This window comes from Lissotriton vulgaris, chromosome 7, assembly GCF_964263255.1.
Source record: "Lissotriton vulgaris chromosome 7, aLisVul1.2, whole genome shotgun sequence".
NCBI lineage: Eukaryota > Metazoa > Chordata > Amphibia > Caudata > Salamandridae > Lissotriton > Lissotriton vulgaris.
In genome coordinates, this window is record NC_141695.1 from 592,533,707 (window position 1) to 592,552,958 (window position 19,252).

The 19,252-nt window shown below is 44.8% G+C and overlaps 1 protein-coding gene across 1 annotated transcript in view; it reads left to right on the top strand.

Annotated features, from left to right (window-relative positions):
* The window catches only part of UBE2O (ubiquitin conjugating enzyme E2 O), a 620,140-nt gene that overhangs the window by 525,029 nt on the left and 75,859 nt on the right, over positions 1-19,252 (top strand). Inside the window, exon 14 of the mRNA XM_086930688.1 lies at positions 1,934-2,558. Coding sequence (XP_086786814.1) covers positions 1,934-2,558 — 625 coding nt within the window. The remainder of the gene's footprint in view (positions 1-1,933; positions 2,559-19,252) is intronic.

Consider the following 19,252-nt stretch of genomic DNA (forward strand, 5'->3'; position numbering starts at 1 on the left):
GGACAGGCACTCAGTAGCTGTTCAGAGACTTCACAAAGCGATCGATCAGTACTCTTTGGAATAAAATAAGAGCTAATACATTCATACTTCTTGGTATATAAATTATAATGTATTCCGTAATTATCTTACACTTCTCTCAGCGTGGGGAAACAATGATTGAACCCCAGGAGTCTGAGTGAAGATAATGTTCTATCTATCATACACAAAGGAAAGATGTTTCACAGTTCAGCAAGCAAGCCAGCATACACAAATAATCAAGGTAAAGTTCAGGGGAAGTGGGAAACTATTCATATTGAGCTCAACTTCTGATTAAAGGAATAACCTCCAATTACCAACATTCTATAACCTTCTCTTCAGTCCTCTCCTCACTTTAATGGGTGCATGAAAACCCCTTAGTGAATCAGGCAGTGAGGACAATATATTTATTGCCAAACGTCATGCAAGACGGAGTCCCTGCAAAACCACAGTTCTTCACATAGGGTATTCTCTTTGAATTCTGAAAACCCCATCATGTTCCCAGGTTTCAACGCCATAGTTTTACAACCTGGTTAACATCTTACATTCCTTTCACTCCAAAAAAAGAACTGTGTATTCTTCCCAAGTTCTTAAAAGGAATTTACTTGTATACACTATTATTGTGTTTTTAGGGCAGCATTTATTAGATTATTTTGTCTGTGTTTATGGGTGTTTTCATTGAAATGTACTGTAAATTTTGCAAGTTGGCTCTATTTCTAATTACATTGTTTGATTTTGAAAACAAAATTGTGAGAACTGTGCGATGGAATCTCACATACATGGCAAGATGTTCTATCTTTTATCAGATTGAGAGTGAATAGTCGTGAAGAACTAGGGTTGCAAGAAAGTAACTTTTCTGTTCTCTCTGCGTCTAGGCTCTGGCAAATGCTCATTCACAAATTGAAACCCTGCTTTTTAGGCTTTTTGTTTTAGAATACTTGCTTCTGATTGTTTGTTTGTGCTCCTTACTTTCCAAGTGAGTAGAGACCATTTGTGCATTTTTGAAATTTGATTTAACATAGCTATCCAAAGGGTAAGAACCTGAAAGTCTCGAAACACCTCAAAAAGCAGTGTACTGATACAGTTTTATAGACTAAATACAGGAGAATAAGAGTAAAAACTAGGTTTCGGATAAAGAGGCAAATATTCTTGTTGCCTCATTTGAGAGGGTAATAACATAACAAGAATTGCAACTAGCCTTACTATGACAGTGGTGTTGTGAACCACTTGCTTTTGCAGCTGAAGCTGGGGTGGTGTTGATGGTTCTTTATAAGCCTGTTCTGTGTGCAGCTTTTCAGACAACAAGGTCTTAAAAACAAGTTAAGGAAACCTCATAATTGAGGTCAGGGATGGAAAGCCAATTATAGTGAAGGAGGCCCAGAAACTGAAAGGATGTAAAAGAGAGAAAGCAAGAGGGCTGCAAAAGAGTGAAAGGACATATGAAAAGAAGAAAAATTGTCATGAAAGACATGTAAAACTACTGAAAGGATGGATGCAAGGGGATGTGGCTGATGGATGGGAGGGAAAGAATGGCTGAAATGATTACTTACAGCCTCACATTTCCTCTTTTTGGGTGATCTTAATCGATAAAATGTTTATAAACACTGGGATGCGAGAATATAAGGGTTGCAGTGAGAATATTGGGTTTGCTGCTGGCTCCAGTCTATTGGAACATTCAAGGATCTTTAGAATATTTCACTAAAAGACTACCTTAAACATTTTCTTAAGACAGAAGCTAGTAGTAAGTCCTGCAACCGTAATATCTCTTTTGACTTGCAGATAATGACTAGATGGATTATGGTGTTCTATAACGCCCAGACACTGTTTTCTAATTGTTTATTACGTTCTGTAAAGTCATACATACATATTGGTTAATCATCACTAAGCTCTTAATTTCCTTTGTTCTCCCTTCATTTAGCACTTGTACAATGTGGAATCAGAGATTGAAGAAACAGACTATGACTCCATAGAAGGTAGCTCCAGTGGGGCATCCTCTGAATGGGAGGATGAGAGCGACAGCTGGGAGACAGACTATGGGTTGACTGAGGATGACCATACAAAAGACGAAGCTGTATTTGATGAGGAGAAAAAAACTGAAGAGGATCAGGGAGCTACAGCTTCTTCTAGTACATCAGTGGAGAAAGCGGGTGACATCCCCAAAAGCTTCAGGGAGCTAAAGGAGGCTATCAAAATTTTGGAGAGCCTGAAAAATATGACTGTTGAGCAATTGCTGACTGGGTCTCCCACTTCTCCAACGCTGGAACCTGAGAAGCCTACCAAGGAGAAGAAATTCCTGGATGACATTAAGAAATTACAGGAGACGCTAAAGAAGACTATGGACAACGTGGCCATCGTAGAAGAGCAGAAGATGGAGGTTGTATCTGAAGTTGAAAAGAAAGAAGAGAAAGCAGAGGTTCAACTACCATCAAGGTCAGAGTGGCCCAGCGACACACCTGTATTGTGCCAGCGGAGCGGAGGCAAACCAGGTGTTACTTTTACTAGTGCAAAGGGTGAAGTGTTCTCAGTGTTGGAGAGTTCGCCAGGTAAATTTACCTTGATTACGGGCTTGTTTTTCTTGTCTCTTGATTGGAACCTTCTTTAGAATATAGTTTGATGTCCATGTGAGTCAGATAGAACTTTACAGCTGAACAAACCGATCAGTGTGGAACATACTCCACTAGGAACATTCTTGCTGTTGTCCTATGCTGCATTTTTTAAAGTAATGTTGGAATAAGGCTGATATGTTAATATTGTGTGATAAGATAACGTTGACAGCCTCTCCATCCAATGCAGGTTTACATTTTGGCGAGTGTGGGGAAACCAGAAAATATATATCTTCCTTTGAAAGAATGCTCATTTTTTTTAAAACTGGTTTATGAGAAATGCATGTATTCAAGAGACAAGATATTCAGTCTTCTATTTGTAATACAGAAACTTATAACTGAATCTCTGCGTTATAACTCACTTGGCTGAATAGCCCACTTTAATTAATCCCCCCTCAAAAATGAACAAGCAATGGCAAAGCCAATAGGTCTCGCCTATGAGAGGTATTGGCCTTTCAGTGTTAAGTAATGTAGTACAGGAGTGCAGCTGCTGTGTAATTTGATTGAACATTAAAAAAATAAAGATAGAGCGCTATGGCACTGCCTGCATCATATCACTTTTTAGGTCGAGCCTGGGAAGCACATGCGCTGCTCTGTGAGGCATGCTGTATTCCATATACAGGCTATCGGGGACTTTGGACATGCCCACCACTTTTGGTTGGTTAGTTGGCCTGCTTTTTAAAGTTCCTTTTCTCCCGTTGGTTAATATTTTGCATCTATCCGCCTTTCGGTGCTTTGTTCCCTCCCAGCGGACATAACCAATTGATTCTTTTGGTTGGCCAGCTCTGGCCCCTTTTGACTCCTCTCCCCACTCCTGTCATTGCTGCTGGCTTGAAACTATTGATGGGGTAAGTGTTCCAACAGCTTGGTCTGTTGATCAAATATTTTTGTGAGCTCTCCCCCCACCTTCCGTTCGAAAATGCAGTGTCCATCCATGTCGTTATCAGGAGGGGAAAATTTGGGCCCTTTTTTACAGGCCACTTTTTTATTTAGTAGTTGCTGCAGTGAAGTTAGACCCATTTCTCTAGTGTAGCCCAAGCATTCCTGACATTTCCGAAAGCATGCCTGGGAGCATGACTGGTCTTCGACCTGCTCATTCTCAGCCCTACAAGTAGACTGCTTCCTACAGGTGAGAGCGGAAAGTGCTCCAGAGCTCACCTGCAGGGCCGGCCTTAGGCATGTGCAAGCTGTGCACCTGCACAGGGCCACCAAACCCCAGGGGCCACCACACCAATATATATACTTAATATAATTATCCTGTGAGGATGGATACATATTTGCGTGGTGGCCCCTGGCAGGGATTTGGCGACCTCCGGCTCTGTTCCACTACCAAACACCTTCCTGAGCTCCCGGGGGCGGGGGGGGAGGGGCTCTGCCCCACCTGGACCCCCTCGTCCGGGGCCCCCTACCTACGCTCCATGCCCAGGGCCACCATGAGCCTAGAGCCGCCCCTGCCACCTGCTTCATACTAAGTTCGCTCCTTGCTTTGCTTCTGCGTCCCTGCTTTTCTGCATGCTCAGCACATTTCTATTTCAGGTCCAAGGCCCTTAACAACCCTTGGGTCTTTTTATTTTTTATCTGCCCCCCCTTTCTCTTTTCTTGAGCTTGTGTAGCTTATGCTGCAGCGCGCCAACGTAATGTGCTTCATGTCGTTTTGCAACACTTGACCTGCCTAACCTTTGTGTGTCTTGTTTGGAGCAGAAGTAACTGTGCATGTTTATGCTAGGCTTGTTAGCATTGGTGCAATCTCCCCAGGAAAGGCTGGGGTAGACCGACCCCACAGCTGATGTTTGCTTCTTAGATGTGGGGGGCATGGGTAGAGTTCAAATAGTCGTGAGGTACCATCCACCTGTTTGGAAGTCAGCCACTGGCAGCAAGGTAAGTGCCCAAAACTAAAGCAAATATTAGAATTGTTAGGATGCAGGATTTTGCTTCAGCCAGAGTGGTTCCTGTTGAGGTTTCCTGGTGTAGCAAGGGCCCTATGCACACAAAGAATGGTGGAGTGCACTCATCAGTTCTGTTCCAATGTTCATCATGCTCAATGGAGTAGCTGGGGTGCTATCTTGGTCCGGGCTCCTTTCGTTCATGCAGTGTATATATGTCACACAAAGTCGCCCCATCAGGTCCCTCCACAAGATGCACAGCTAATTATATATGCAAAATATCAGTCATTTTATTGTATTCTTATTCTACTAGTATTCCATATGTAATCCAATCATTTTTAAAGTTTCCTCTTTCCATTTGAATACATCAATTTTATCTATATTTTCACAGTGCCTCGTGAGGCTTTCTCTAAGCAGCACTAGAAGGCACCCAATTCCTCATGACTCATCCTTATTGCTTGAAACCCAATGCATTTCGGGATGACTCCCTTCCTCAGGGGTAACTGTGCCTCACGAAGAAACCCATCCAACCTATTGATCTTTTAAATGCCATAACTGGCTAGTACAGTTTCCATTTCAATGCCATCTGTGGATCATTATCGGTCATGTAGCTGTAGCTAGATGACCGATACATAGATGGCATTGAAATAGAATCTGTAATAGCTTGTTATGGCATTTAAAAGATCAAAAGCTCGGATGGGTTTCTTTGAGAAATTAGTCATTTCCAACTTTTATTCTCAACATTGACTAATTCGATCTAGTTTAAACTGGCAAGCTCAGCACAAAATTTAAGAAATGCCATTCTTTGCATCTTCTATTTTTGACCAGCATGCATACCAAGAATTTACACGAAAGCATGCGGAAAGTGAATATGTAAAATCTGTCAGCTTAAAAAAGGATTATCCTAAAGCTCAACTCAAAAGACCACAGGGCAAAGGAACGGATATGGCCATATGGAAAAAGCAATAAGATTTAGTGTTATGAACAAAAGCAGAAGTAGTATTATCAACAAGAAATGTGTTCAAATGGTAAAGTATCGCAGAAGCCCTATGACTGTAGGGAAGTCTCTGGCAGTAAAGAAAGACCATTCTCCAGTATTTGGGTGTCTTTCATAGATTCACATGCCTGAATCATTCCCCGTCGTCGGAGTGGGAGTCCCTCAGTACATAAAAAAGCAATAATATGCTATAATAACATGGAAAAAACTTGGTAATAACCAACCCGGAAGTAAAGTAGCCCAAGCTACAGGAGAAAAAACTTCCACACCCATGACTATTCTAGTCATTTTGTATAGCCCAAACTGCAGCCAATCAGGCGACCGCGCCCACCAGAAGGTTCTCCCCAGAGGCTCAGGCTCTCAGATTTTCTACCGCACGTTGTGTGAAGGGAATCTCCCTGAGCTCTGCTCAGTACTTCTCTATTTTCCTTCAGGAATCTTGTTTTTGAAGATGTCTTCATCTAAGAAATCTTTATTCAGGCCTTGTGACTCTTGAGGTAAGCTCCGGCTTTTTAATGAAGATCCCCACAAGAAGTGAATCTACTGCCTATACCCTGACCATCAGGTGAAGGACTGCAAGAAATGTAGGACTTTCCCTCAGAAGACCCTCCGGGACAGAGAGGGCCGCCTGCTTTTGTGGCTACAAAAGCTCAAGGATCTAGATGATCCTGTTTCTGAGGTAGGCAGTATTGCCTCTGGGTCTACTACAGCTTCTAGGAAGAGAGCTGCTGAAGAGGTGTTTTCTTCTCCTGGGGCCAAGATTGTAAAGAGGCATCAATCTTCTAAGGGGTCTGAGAAGCCTTCCACTTCTATGGCTTCTCCCCCCACTAAGGGCAAACTTGGGCCTTCCACATCCCAGAGAAGAACAACCAAAACAGTACCTCAAAAGACTACTTCTGAGAAGACTTTACCTCAGAAACAGACCCTGTCGTCGACGATGCCGTCGTCGACGAACATCTCCGTCGAAGAAAATCTCAGTCAACGCAATATCTACATCTGCTGTAACTTTCACTTCACCTAAACCTGAGATGTTAATGTCGACAGCGTCTTCACCGTCGACTATGGTCTGTCTCTGTCAGGACTATCTCGTCGACGAAAGACTCTTCATCTGCCATCGTCAGTGCCCCGTCGGCGGCCAAGCTAAAGAAGATTCCGTCGACTATTGCCCCATCGCCGTCGACTAGCTCATCGACGTCTCCTGCACAGTCGTCGACGAAGACACTGTCGTCGACGAAGACATTGTCGTCGACGAAACCTTCCTCGCCGGCGAAGACAAGTCAAGAGTGTGGAGCCAAGCCCCCGTCGACGAGCCCGTCGATGGGGCCTCCGTCGACGCCGCAACATGTACCACCATGCAAGTTTGGTCACCGTCTACGGTTTTTACGTCTACACCGAAGCCATCCTTGCTTCAGAGACGTGGTTCTGGCCTAGAGTCTTTATCTCCTCTACGCCTGTCGCCTCAAACTATACCCCTACAGGTCCCTGACAAGTTACTGAACTCTAAAGATAGTGTGGAGGATTCTGACATGGATGAAAGGTTTGGGACGGCTACAAGTCCTTCAGAATTAAACATCAAATACCAAGGACGATCAAGATGATCAACATTCACCTGAACATGTGACATCACCTGTTACTAATGTCCCCTCAGCTCAGATACCAGTAGCATTGCTAACAAATCTACAGCACATGCTAAATGATTATTACAGGCGTTTTCCACCGTCTCAGCGGACTCTGTGCCTCCTACACCTGTGGTGCAAACGCCCATATCTGATTTAAGACCTCCAAAGTCTCCTCCACCTGTAGCGTCCCATCAGCATGAAGATCAACATTTTTCTGACGAAGAAGACTGATCCATGATGTCGGAGTGGGACGATTATCAGGTCCAAACACCTTCTCCTTCACCTCCGGTAACCGCTGATTCACCTCCAGTAGATGTGGGAGGATTCCATCTTCTAATGGAAAGAGCTACAATGCACTTCCATATTGACATGGAGACTACACAGCAGGAATGCTTCCTCTATGATTTCAAGGTCCAGCCAAGGAGGCAAATTAAGTCCATAACTATTATAGATTTCATATGGAAAGAGGGAGTTAAAGTTATGTCTACTCCTGCATCTATCCCTCCAGTTCTGCAGAGGATAGATGAGAAATATAAGGCTCCTCAAAAGTCCCCAGCTTGCCTTACAGGACATCCGAAATTGGATTCGGTGATCATACAGGCTGCACAGAATCGATCTAGAAATCCTTCTCCAATCGCAGCTCCACCGGATAGAGACGGCAGGCGTCTGGATACTATTAGAAAGCGTGTGCCAACAATGCCAGCAACTACTGTCCGGGCTTCCAACTCATTATCAATCCTGGGCAGATATGACCGGCAAAGGTGGTCTGACATCTCGCCATATATCAACATGCTTCCAGAGCCTTCCCAAGTCAGAAGCTCTGAAAATACTGCAGGAAGGTGAAAGAATCTCGGCTGAGATGATTGACTCTGCAGTTGATGTAGCTTCAACTGGATTCAGGCAGTTAGCAGGAGCTGCTGTCTTGCGCAGGCAAGGCTGGCTAAGAGCGACTTCGTTCCGCCAGGAGGTTCAAGCTAAGGTGTTAGACATGCCTTATGACGGGGAGCTTTTGTTTGGCCCGCAAGTAGAGGAAGCCTTTCAGACAATCAAAAAAGACACGGAGACAGCTAGATCCCTGGGCACCTTACAATTTCGAAAGCCGCCCTTTCGAGGTGCGAGAGGACGTGGATCGTCATCTACTAGAGGAGTTATAGTCAGCAGTCCTCCTACAGGCAAGGGAATATCCACGTTATCAAACCCAACGTTACCAGTCCTACAGCCAGAACACTAACTATTCCCAAAACAAAAGAAAGCATGCCTACTGCGGAAAGGATAAAAGACAATGAGTGTCATCACCTGCCACTGCCGCAGTCTCACATAAAAAATGGAGGAAAGATCTTAAAATTCTACTCAAAATGATCCTCAATAACATCAGACAGGTGGGTCTTGGACATTGTGGCCAAGGTAGACCAAACAATTTGAAAGAAGGGTCCAAGGGCAAGTTTGACTGACTAGGTACATGCCCGAACCATATATCACAATGCACTAAATAGTACCTAGGAGTCAAACAACAGATGGGTCATTCACCATGGACAACAAACTTGATACCATACAAATAAAACAAGTGGGAACACAGTGCAGACCTTAGTGTGATAATGGCCGAGTTAAGACTCAAGGGCATAGGGAAAAATTCCCATCAGAAGCCACACTGTACTGCCCTCTTTCGCATCATTTGGGTTCTCCTTGCCCAGGAGACAAAATAAAACGGCCGGTCAGTTGTTACCGTGACCGTTTGTAAATGAAAGAAAAGAAGTGTTGGAGGGAAGTGTGATTGGAATTACCAGTGTTTATATGGCAACTGAAAAAAGCAGTGTAAAGTGACCATGCCCTCGAATTCGAAAAGTTTCCTCCAAACGTCCCACCAAGGGGCCCACCTCCAGCTCATCTCAAACAGTTGTTTTCCCAGATGAATTTGATGTTAAAAAAAGGAGCAATCAAAAAAGGTTCCTCAGGTTCAGAGAGGAACAGGATTCTACTCCAGATTTTTTCTAATAAAGAAAAAGTCTGGGGAATGGTGTCCAATTCTGGATCTCCGTGCCCTAAACAAGTATTTGAAAAAGCTAACGTTCCGGATGCTTTCACTCCAAGAAATACTGCATCTTCTTTCGGAGGGAGAATATATGGCTACCTTGGACCTCCAAGATGCGTATTTCCACATCCCCATTTTACCTCGTCACAGAAATTTCCTGCGATTCAGAGTGGCTGGCAGGGAAACAAACCGAGGCCTTTGTCATATCTATTTATTTATTTGTTTATTTGTGGTATTTGTAGAGCGCAGCATTCATCCCAGGGGATATCAAGGCGCTGAATAAGAAAGGGCTGCTGAGGTTTGAGCAGGGGGGGTTATTATTTGGGGAAGAGATGTGTTTTGAGTTTTTGCCGGAATGAAAGAAGGTTCACAGTGTGTCTCAGATCCATCGGTAGTTCATATCCATGACCTCAGAGCCCTCAACTTCTTCCTCAAAAGGAAGTTCAAGATGCTCACTCTAGCTCAGGTCCCTTCTTCTCTGGCCCCGGGAAACTGGATGGTAGCGCTGGGCTTACAGAATGCCTATTTACATATCCCTGTCTTGCCTGTCCATCGTTGCTACCTGCGGTTTGCGTTGAACCACAAGCACTTTCAGTTTGCCGGGTTCCCTTTCGGCCTCACCCGTACCCCTTGGGTGGTCACAAAGGTGATGCTAGTGGTCGCATCCCATCTGCAGAGATCAGGGCTTCCATTCTTCCCCTTTCTCAATGACTGGTTGTTGAAGGTGGGCTCTTCCCAAGCAGTCGTCTCCCACACCCAGACTACGGCAAACCTCCTGCATTTTCTGTGGTTCACTATCTGCGTACCCAAGTCCCACCCGATTCCCCCTCAGACGGTCCCTTTCATTAGAGCAGTTCGGGACACTGTGCAGTTTCTGGCTTATCCTCCCGAACAGCTATGATACCGATGTTTGTTTCAGCCTCTATCCTGTATTTACGTGAGAATGATTGAGGCTGTTGGGCATCATGACCTCCTGCATCCTGCTGGTGGACCATGCCAGGTGGCGCATGCCTGCTCTGCAGTGGGGCCGGAATTTCCAATAGGCACAGCATCTGGAATATCTCACTGGCCTAGTTCAGATACCAGAGGGGACTGCAAAAGACCTGCACTGGTGGCTGACAAACCGCAATTGGGTCAAAGGCAGAGCCTCTCCCTTCCCCACCCAGATCGCATAGTAGTGGCAGAAGTGTCTCTTCTTGAATGGGGTTGCCATCTGGGGGAGTTTGAGATCAGAGGACTCTAGTCTGGCAGAAGCCATGCTCCATATTGGAGCTTCGGGCAATCAGATTGGCACTGAAAGCCTTTTTACCGTCCATCAAGGGAAGGCTGGTTCAGGTGTTCACGGACAACACTACTGCCATGTAGTACTGCAACAAGCAGTACCACCTGGAGGTTCAACATCTGGCCAGTTTTCTGAGTGCCAGAGCAGACTAACTCAGCAGAAGATGCGTTATGGATCACGAGTGGCGTCTCCATCCGGAGGTGGTACAAGGTCCCTTTCAGGGGTGGGGAGAGCCTTGGTTAGATCTGTTCTCCTCAGAAGATAACATTCAATGTCAGCAGTTTTGCATGTTGGAGGTTCCAAGGCGGCTCTCGCTCAGTGACGCTTTTCATCTCAAGTGGAGCTCAGGCCTCCTGTATACCTTTCCGCCCATCCCACTCCTGCCCAGCGTGCTCTAGAAGATCAGGAGCGACCGGGCGCAAGTTGTTCTTTTGGCTCCGGATGTGGCATGGAGAGTTTGGTTTTCCGCGCTTCTGACTATGAATATGGATCCTCCAATCAGACTGCTGCTTTGGGAAGATCTTCTGTTGCAGCAGCAGTGAAGGGTCCTCCAACCAAACCAGTCCACTCTCTGCCTCCTTGCTTGGCGATTGAGTAACGACAGCTGACAGATTTTGACATTCCTCCTGAATTCTGCGAAGTTATTCTGGCAGCCAGGCATCTCCACGAAATCTGTATACGCCTGCTGGTGGGAGCAGATTTTGATAACATTGTACCAAACGGTCTATTGACCCCTTATCTGCATCTCTGTCAGATATTCTCCTGTTTATCCTTTCCTTGGCTGAGCAGGGCTCTAACTTGGCCCTCTGAAGAGCTACCTTTCGGCCCTCTCTGCATTTCTTCGGCTTCCTGATCAGCCTTCACTTTTTAAGTTCCTCTGTTGCAGAGGTTTTTGAAAGGGGTTAACCCACTTGTTTCCCCCTTCTCCTTTTCTTATGCCACAGTGGGGTCTTAATTTGGTCCCAACTTTCTTGATTTGCGTACCATTTGAGCTCTGCACAACAATTGCTCATGATCAAAACAACCTTTTTAGTGGCGATTACCTCTGTCAGATGGGTTGAGTGAACTGCAGGCATTGTCATCACAGCCTGAGGACTAGGGCCCCCCTTTTGCTCAAGGTTTTAACTCCCTTCCATCTGGGACAGTCTGTTACTCTGCCCCCTTTCTATGCACCTCCGCACCATTCCAAAGACGAGGAGCATCTCCATTGTCAGGACCCAAAAAGTGTTATTGTTCCACCGTGATTGCACTAAAGAGTTCCGGGTTGATGACCAACTCCTATTAGGGTCAGTGGGAGTAAAGAAGGGGCATGCTGGTCAGAAGAGGACCTTCTCCCATTGGGTTATCCTCTGTATTAAGATTTATTATGCCTTGTCAAAGAAGCAGCCTTCTGAAGTCCTTTGGGCCCATTCCACCAGTGTGAAGGCAGCCACCACAGCCCTCCAGGATGGGGTCCCAATTGCTGATAACTGGCAAGCTGCCATGTAGGCATCTCAGCACACGTTTGCCAGACACTAGTGCCTGTATTTTGAGGTTTGCCGAGAGAACCTACTTGGCTGCACTGTTCTGCATGATTTTCTGGTCTAAAATTTACGTAGTCCCAACTCCGGGGGAGGTATTTCTTGGGTATCCGTTCAAAGGTAAGAAATCTGCGGCTTGATGTCTGAGATGAACAAGTTACTGACCTTCGGTAACTCCTTATCTGGTAGAGACATGATCTAGCCGTAGATTCCTTCACGACTCACCCATGTTCACTGCACTGCGGAATTATTAGTGTCAGAGCTGTTTCCCTTCAGGGCCCTAGCTGTCTTTTTTTTAAAAAAAAACATGGTCAGTCACTTCATGGCCCCATGCTTCTAGGTTGGAAAGTCGGAAAAAGCACTGACGTCAGTGCACGGAAGTGGCAGTTATATTGATGACGCAGACGTCACAACTACATCACGCGGAGTCGACCGACGCCACTTACCGGTGAGCAGGGGTACTGCTTAGAAAAATCTTCCAGATCCAGCCAGACACCTGGAAATTCAAAAGTAAGGAATCTGCAGCTAGATCATGTCTCTACCAGATGAGCCTTTACCAAAGGTAAGTAACTTGTGTGACAGTAATCAACACGGTTGCCAAAAAGTTTTCTACATTTTTATGGCTTTTTAATGAGTCTTGCTGAGGGCTGCTATAGAGTCTGGTGTGGGGTTTTGGTTTCTTTTTCTCCTGTGGTGCAATACTAGTGTCTGTCAGTACGGGGGAAAACCCCATAAAATGGAGCTACAGACTAAGAGGTCCCTTGGACCTAGCAGAATCACTTTTAAGCCCTCGCCACCCTTAGACATGCCGCTTGGAGGATCAGATAAACATGATGCAATACTGGAGGTACTGGAAGCCATCAGTTTGTCTAAAAAATTACTTAAAGGTAAGATGGAAATTCTAGCTGTGGAAATGGGATAGGTCAGAGATGAGCAGGACAAGAGGTCATAGGATATAAGCAGTGCCTCCATCACCCATTACACATGATTAAGACGCAACTAGCTGAAACATTGCAACAGCTACAGAGCCTGGGAGCAAAAGGATCAGGAGGGTTGTGCCTACCCGAATAATAATCTGGTAATGGTTCTGCCCAAGAAGATGGAGGGCACCTGCATGGTGTCCTATCTAGAGGATTTGCTGCAGGAGGTGGCGTCCCGAAAAGGAGTTTATCTTACAGGGGATCCTCCTCAATAGTCTTAAGCATTGAATAGTCCCGCCCACAAGCAGGGACCCCGGAGCACATATTTTATATAGATGTGTGTGTGTGTGTGTGTGTGTGTGTATATATATATATATGTGTATGTATGTATGTATGTATGTATATATATATATATATATATATATATATATATATATATATATATATATATATACGCAAATTATATTGAGTTTTAATTAAAAAAAATATCTTCCAATTATCAAACATTTCAGTAAAACAGAAAGACTATAGAATGTAATCACAGCCTTTATTTGAAAAGAAACTGCAAAGGAATGAGAGGTGGTGTTAGCCAATAGGCTGCATTTAAAGCATAACCGGTAAAACTGGAACAGTGCCTTTAAGACCTCACAGGACCCCTTGTATCTCATCATGCCCGACAGGTGAGTTCTTTTTTCCAACTCCTTCAGTTAGTTTCCTAGAGCACTGAGCTCTGAAGTTTGTTGCTATTTTGTCAAGAAATTCTCTTTAAAAACACATGTTGTTGCTATCATTCGACGGTTTTAAATACCTGGAGTACGTAAGAGTATTTTTTCTGACTGAAAAATAATATTTTATTCTGTCACATCATGCCTTCATTATTTGTGAAGTGGTCTACTTGTGGTAAAAAGACGGCACAGACTGATCCACGTTCAGTCTGTATTATTTGCCTCCCTGCTTCTCATCGTCCAGAGACATGCTACTATTGTCAGACGTTTTCCAAAAGAATACTGAAGGACAGAGAGAAGATAAGGCTGCATGCCCAAGAGAGGAAAGAGAATCTTAAAGAGGTCTTGGGGAGCAATCCTTCTTCAAAGAGCCCTCCTCTCATGAGAAGTCAGCACACAGAGGAAGATCTCATAAGGCACAAGAAAAACGCCATCCCCCATCGACGTTGACAGGCAGGGGGTCTAGATTGAGGGAAACTCCGGTGTGTTCGCCATCAGCGCCATGGAGACACAACACTCTACTCTTAAGACTCCATTGTCGGCTCATTGTGGATTGTTAACAAGGTTGCTGTCAGGACATTCACCGCCAGCTCAGTCAACAAGGCATCCACGTCAAAGCTACACTGCCCGTAAATGTCAAAGCAGGCACTGACGTCAAAAGACATGCTATCAAAGGATATATGTTGGTTATCAACGCCAAGACACCGTTCGGCAAGGGATACCACTAAACCGGCATGACTTTTGTCAAGGTCAAACCAGTCTATGTTGAAAAGGCCAGAGAGGTCCGGTCAATGTCGAGGACCCCATCTAAGAGACTGTTGAAGTCCAGAAACAGTTCCCACTCATCGCAGTGTAGTTATTGCAAATTAAATCGGTGAAGCCAGGGTCTCCGGCACCGGGTATAGCTTCTGTTGGAAAGTGTGTGTAAATTGTGTGTTCCTCCTCAAAGTCCCGGCTTTTTGTAGAGTTACTGTCCATCCAGAGACTCTCTTCACCAAAACAAATTCCACCTACAACATTCTTTTTGGATGCGCCATCCACACTTCCAAAGAGACGCGGGCTTTCCTCACCAGTCTCCACGAAGAGCCAGTATCCCTGCAGAGGTGTAAATCAAGGTCCAGGACCCCGCAGAGACCTAAATAGAGGTCTGTCACCAACAACCAGGCCTTCCTCCCAATCGTCACATTCTCATCAGTCCAGATCACGCCGTAGAAGGCGCAGAGCATGCTCCTGGTCCACCACGTCTCGTTACTTTGTGAGGGATTATTCTCCCAACTCTGACAAACCTTCTGTAAGGGTCTCACCAGTGAATGACTTGATAATATTTAATGATGTATTAATTAGAGGCACATCAAAATTGAACATTGACATTCAAACACATACTGCATTGTCCTCAGTCATCTTGTAGACTCTCAGTGGCGTAGCTAGACCTATGGTGGACCCTGCATTTGCCGCCTGTGGCCTTGTTTAAGAGCGAGTGTGTTGGGAGCTGTCGATTTCCTTGGCGGCCGCCCCGAAACATCCGCATGTAACCTTTTATGCAACTCTCCCTGACTCTGGCTCCTGTGCAAGCTTTGCCATTACGTAGCCTTAAAAAATATATGGCTCTGGGCCAGAACCGGCTAGTCTTAATGACTGATCCACCACCAGAGTCAGTCATCATAACGGCTGCTCATGAAATTCATTCTGTTGCTACCTTGTCATCAGTGCCCCAAGCAAAGACAGCAAGCAGATGGACTCTATAGGCAAAAAGATGTGTGGCAAGTCCGCCTCTTTCTTGAAGGTGGTCAGCGCCTCTACCTTGCTAGAGAGGTATGACCGGGCACTCTGGGAATCTTTCCAGATTCGCTTAAAAGCTGCCAAAGGAAGACCGGCAGTACTTTCATGAAATACTCCACGAGGGCTGCCTAGTCTTCACCCAGGTAATTAGTGCAGCCGCTGATGCATCAGACTTGGCGGCACTTTAGGTATTCCCACTGCAGGTACTCCCACTGCATCGGTGCCAGAAGTTGCTCCTGGCCTTGTTTCACAGTCCTTGCCGAACACAGATTCTCAACCCTCTGTTTACTGGGAACTCGCTGTTTAGATCACATGCGGACTATGAAATGGCCAAGATGAAAACTGAGCTGGATACGCTAACGGCTGTGGTCCTCGTAAAATGGACCGAATTCAGGCGGAGATTCAGGCCTTATAATATGCATCCCGATCAGCTGAGGGTTCAAATCCCTCACTGGGTTCCACAACAAAAGGCCCGATCACATTATCATCCCAGTAGACCAGCTCGGGTAAGAAGAGCTAATTGTCAACCTGCATCCTCTTTCAAAACACCAACCAAACGAGCCCTCACTTTCCCTGTCTCTGTTAACCGCTCCGATGAAACACCTGGATGAGTGACGCTCTATCACAAAAGACAAGTGAGTCTTGAATATTCAAAATCATTCCTCAGTTCGATTCAAGTCTTCTCCAGTTGTCCCACCTACCAAAACATCGTCATCACAGAGTTCTCCTAAAAAGCAGTCACCTGCCTGCTCTGAAAGGAGGCCATAGTAAATGTCTCAGTTTCCCATAGCGTACAGGGAATTTACTTTTGCTACTTCCTGGTGAGGAAAAAAGTCCCAAACCAAGAATTCCAGACCCATTCTGGACTTGAGATTACTGAACAGGTTCATACGCAAAGAAAAATTCAGGATGCTAGCCCTCCACCAGATCTACCCCTAACTCTATAAGGGGGATTTGATGTTTTTCATTGATCTACAGGATGCCTACTTCCACATTCCAATCACCACAACATTTTGACCGTTTCTATGCTTCAAAGTAGCCTCCAACACTACCAGTGCAAAGTACTACAGTTTGACCTGAAATCAGCACCATGCACGTTCTCAAATGCATGGCCGTAGTTGCAGCATCCTTAAGAAGGATGGGAATGATAGTCTACCCCTACTTAGATGACTGGCTCGTAAAAAACTCCTACCCATCACAAACGGAAAGCCATTATCCGATCTGCCTTGAGACCCTGCAAAATCTAGGTCTCCAGATCAATTTTAAAAAATCTATACAAACACCAACCCAAAAGCTACACTGCCTTGGGGCAACTTTAGACACAAGAGTGTATCTTTCAGAGGAGAGATTATCCTCAATCAGTCTGAAGTGTTTCAATCGCCTGCACTCCCCACATCCATCTGTCAGATAGGTTGCATCTCTCCTAGGATCGATGGCCTCTTGTATTTTCATCGTCCACCATGCCCCATGAGACTGCTACAGCAAACTTTGGGAAATCTGTGGACTCAGCAGCTTGTCGTCCCAGCGGTCTGAGAACTGACTCTCTCGCAAGGTGTGTTGCAATTGATACGGTGGTCTGAACGTCTAAATCTACTGATAGGAGTCTCCTTCCACAGTACCCTTCCACACAGATGCTCATCTTGGATGCCTCCCTCTAGGGATGGGGAGCTCACATGGGTCCCCTGCAAACTTGAAGACTGAGCTCATACAAGGAACAGCAGTATCACATCAACATGCTGGAGCTGAGGGCGGTCCTTGGGTCTTTTTATCCATCCATAGCAACAAGCTTTCTCCTGGTCCAAACTGACAGTTCGACCACAATGCATTCATTAAGCAAATATTAGTGCACTCTGTCTCGCCCCCTATTTGTGCAAGTGCAGGCCATATTGAACTGGCTAATAGCCAGGAGCTTAACAATCTCAGCCGTTCACCTGCCAGGACTCCAAAACACTCAAGCGGATGCTCAGTCATGTAAGAAAGCTTTTGCAAATGAGGGACATCCACAAATCAACTTGTTTGTAGGTGAAAACAACCAAAAATGCCTAGACTTCCAGGCTATCCCGACCCAGATCGAATGCCTTTTGAAAGACTGGTCAGGGAAATTTCTTTACGCGTATCCCCCAACTCCGCTGATTCCTACAGTATTCAACAAACTGTACTGGTCCAGGACCAGAATGATCCTCATAGCTCTGGAATGGCCTCGCCAGTTGTGCTTCCCGGACCGGCTAGATCTATCAGAAAGACCACAAAAGAGGTTGCTATTCAGACAGGATCTACTGTACAAGATCAGAGGGCAGATTTTCTACTAGAAAATCTTAAGCCATCAAATGGTTTTACTTGTGGTGTGCCCAAAATAATCATCATCCAATTTTGGGTCAAGATTGTGATTTTACCTCATCTCCTCCATTTAGTGAAGTCTGGACAGCAGTTTTTTTCCTGCATACAGTTAGATCTCTCATCAATTAAAGCCTACAGAAAGTCTCCCACACAGATTTCTTTCTTACACATGCCTGTGGTTAAGGATTTCTTAGAAGGGCTAAAGAAGGTATCCCCTCCTGTAAGATCACCTTCTTCCTCTGAGGGAACTTAATAATCTCTCAAAACACATGTGCCCTCTTTTCGATCCCATATATGCCTTTTTACAACACCTCAAAAGGAAAGCAGCTTTTCTAGTGGTGATCACGTCAGCATGCAGTCAGTGTGATATATTCTCTGTGCTAAAGCGCCCTATACAGTGTTTCACATGAGAACGCATCCAAGGTGCTTTGTGTTTGTACATAAACTGAACCATTTCTTTAATGATGTTCTTTTTTAACCCCTCCACCCCAGCGTAGAGGGCTTTCTTTCCTTGGGTATAAAATGAGTACTCAAGTTTTACCTAAAAAAAAAAAAAGATATTGGGTAATCTGACCATCTATTTGTCAACTATGGCCCAATGAGAACAGGCATAACTTCCTCCAAGCAGACTGTCTCTAGGTGGATAGTATCCTAGTGTATAGTGTTTTCCTACCAGTTAACTAACAAACACTTACCGGCCAGGCCTAAGGTCCTTTCTACTTGGGGCAAGGCAGCAAAAGCTGCTCTACTAGATTTTCAAAGTTGAAATCCGTACATTTTTTTACCAAACATAACTGTCAAGACTCAGACAGATACTCAAGTTGGGCAGGCCTCTCAAAGGAACCTTTTTAATTGCAACAGCTGCTGTTGAATTTTCTAGATGCGTCCGCAGGTGTTTGGGATGGTCTAGCTATTCTATTAAATGGTTATGACTTTTGATGAGGATCCCCTACAAGAGAAGGATAAATTGTTAACCTGTAATCCTAGCTCTCTTCCAGGGGAATCCTTATCAAAGTCATAAACAACCCTTCTGCCTCCCCTGATGAATCTTTCATACAGCAGCTTATACCTGTTCTTTTATGTCACCATAAAAAGACCTGACTTAACTGTCACCTGTGGGGCATGATGGGATACAGGTAGTCTAGTGAGGCCTTAAAGGCACGGTGCAGTTTTTCTCCATTATGCTTTTAATGCAGCCTACTGGTTAACGATGCCTCTCATTCCCTTGCAGTTTCCTTTCAAGTAAAGGCTGTGTTTACACTTTATAGTCCACTTTATAGTCTTTTTCGGTTTTACAGAAATGTTTGATCATTGTGAGATGTTTTTAAATGAAACCTTAATGTAATTTGAGCATGTTTAGCCTTTTCTATAGGCGGCGTATATATGTATGTGTGTGTGTGTGTGTGTGTGTGTATATATATATATATATATATATATATATATATATATATATATCGCCAGTCTTTCTCGTCCGTGTAATCCAAAAACAAGAAGGCAGACCCAAAGATAGTGCAAAGGTGGGTTTATTCAGAAAACGCCTGCA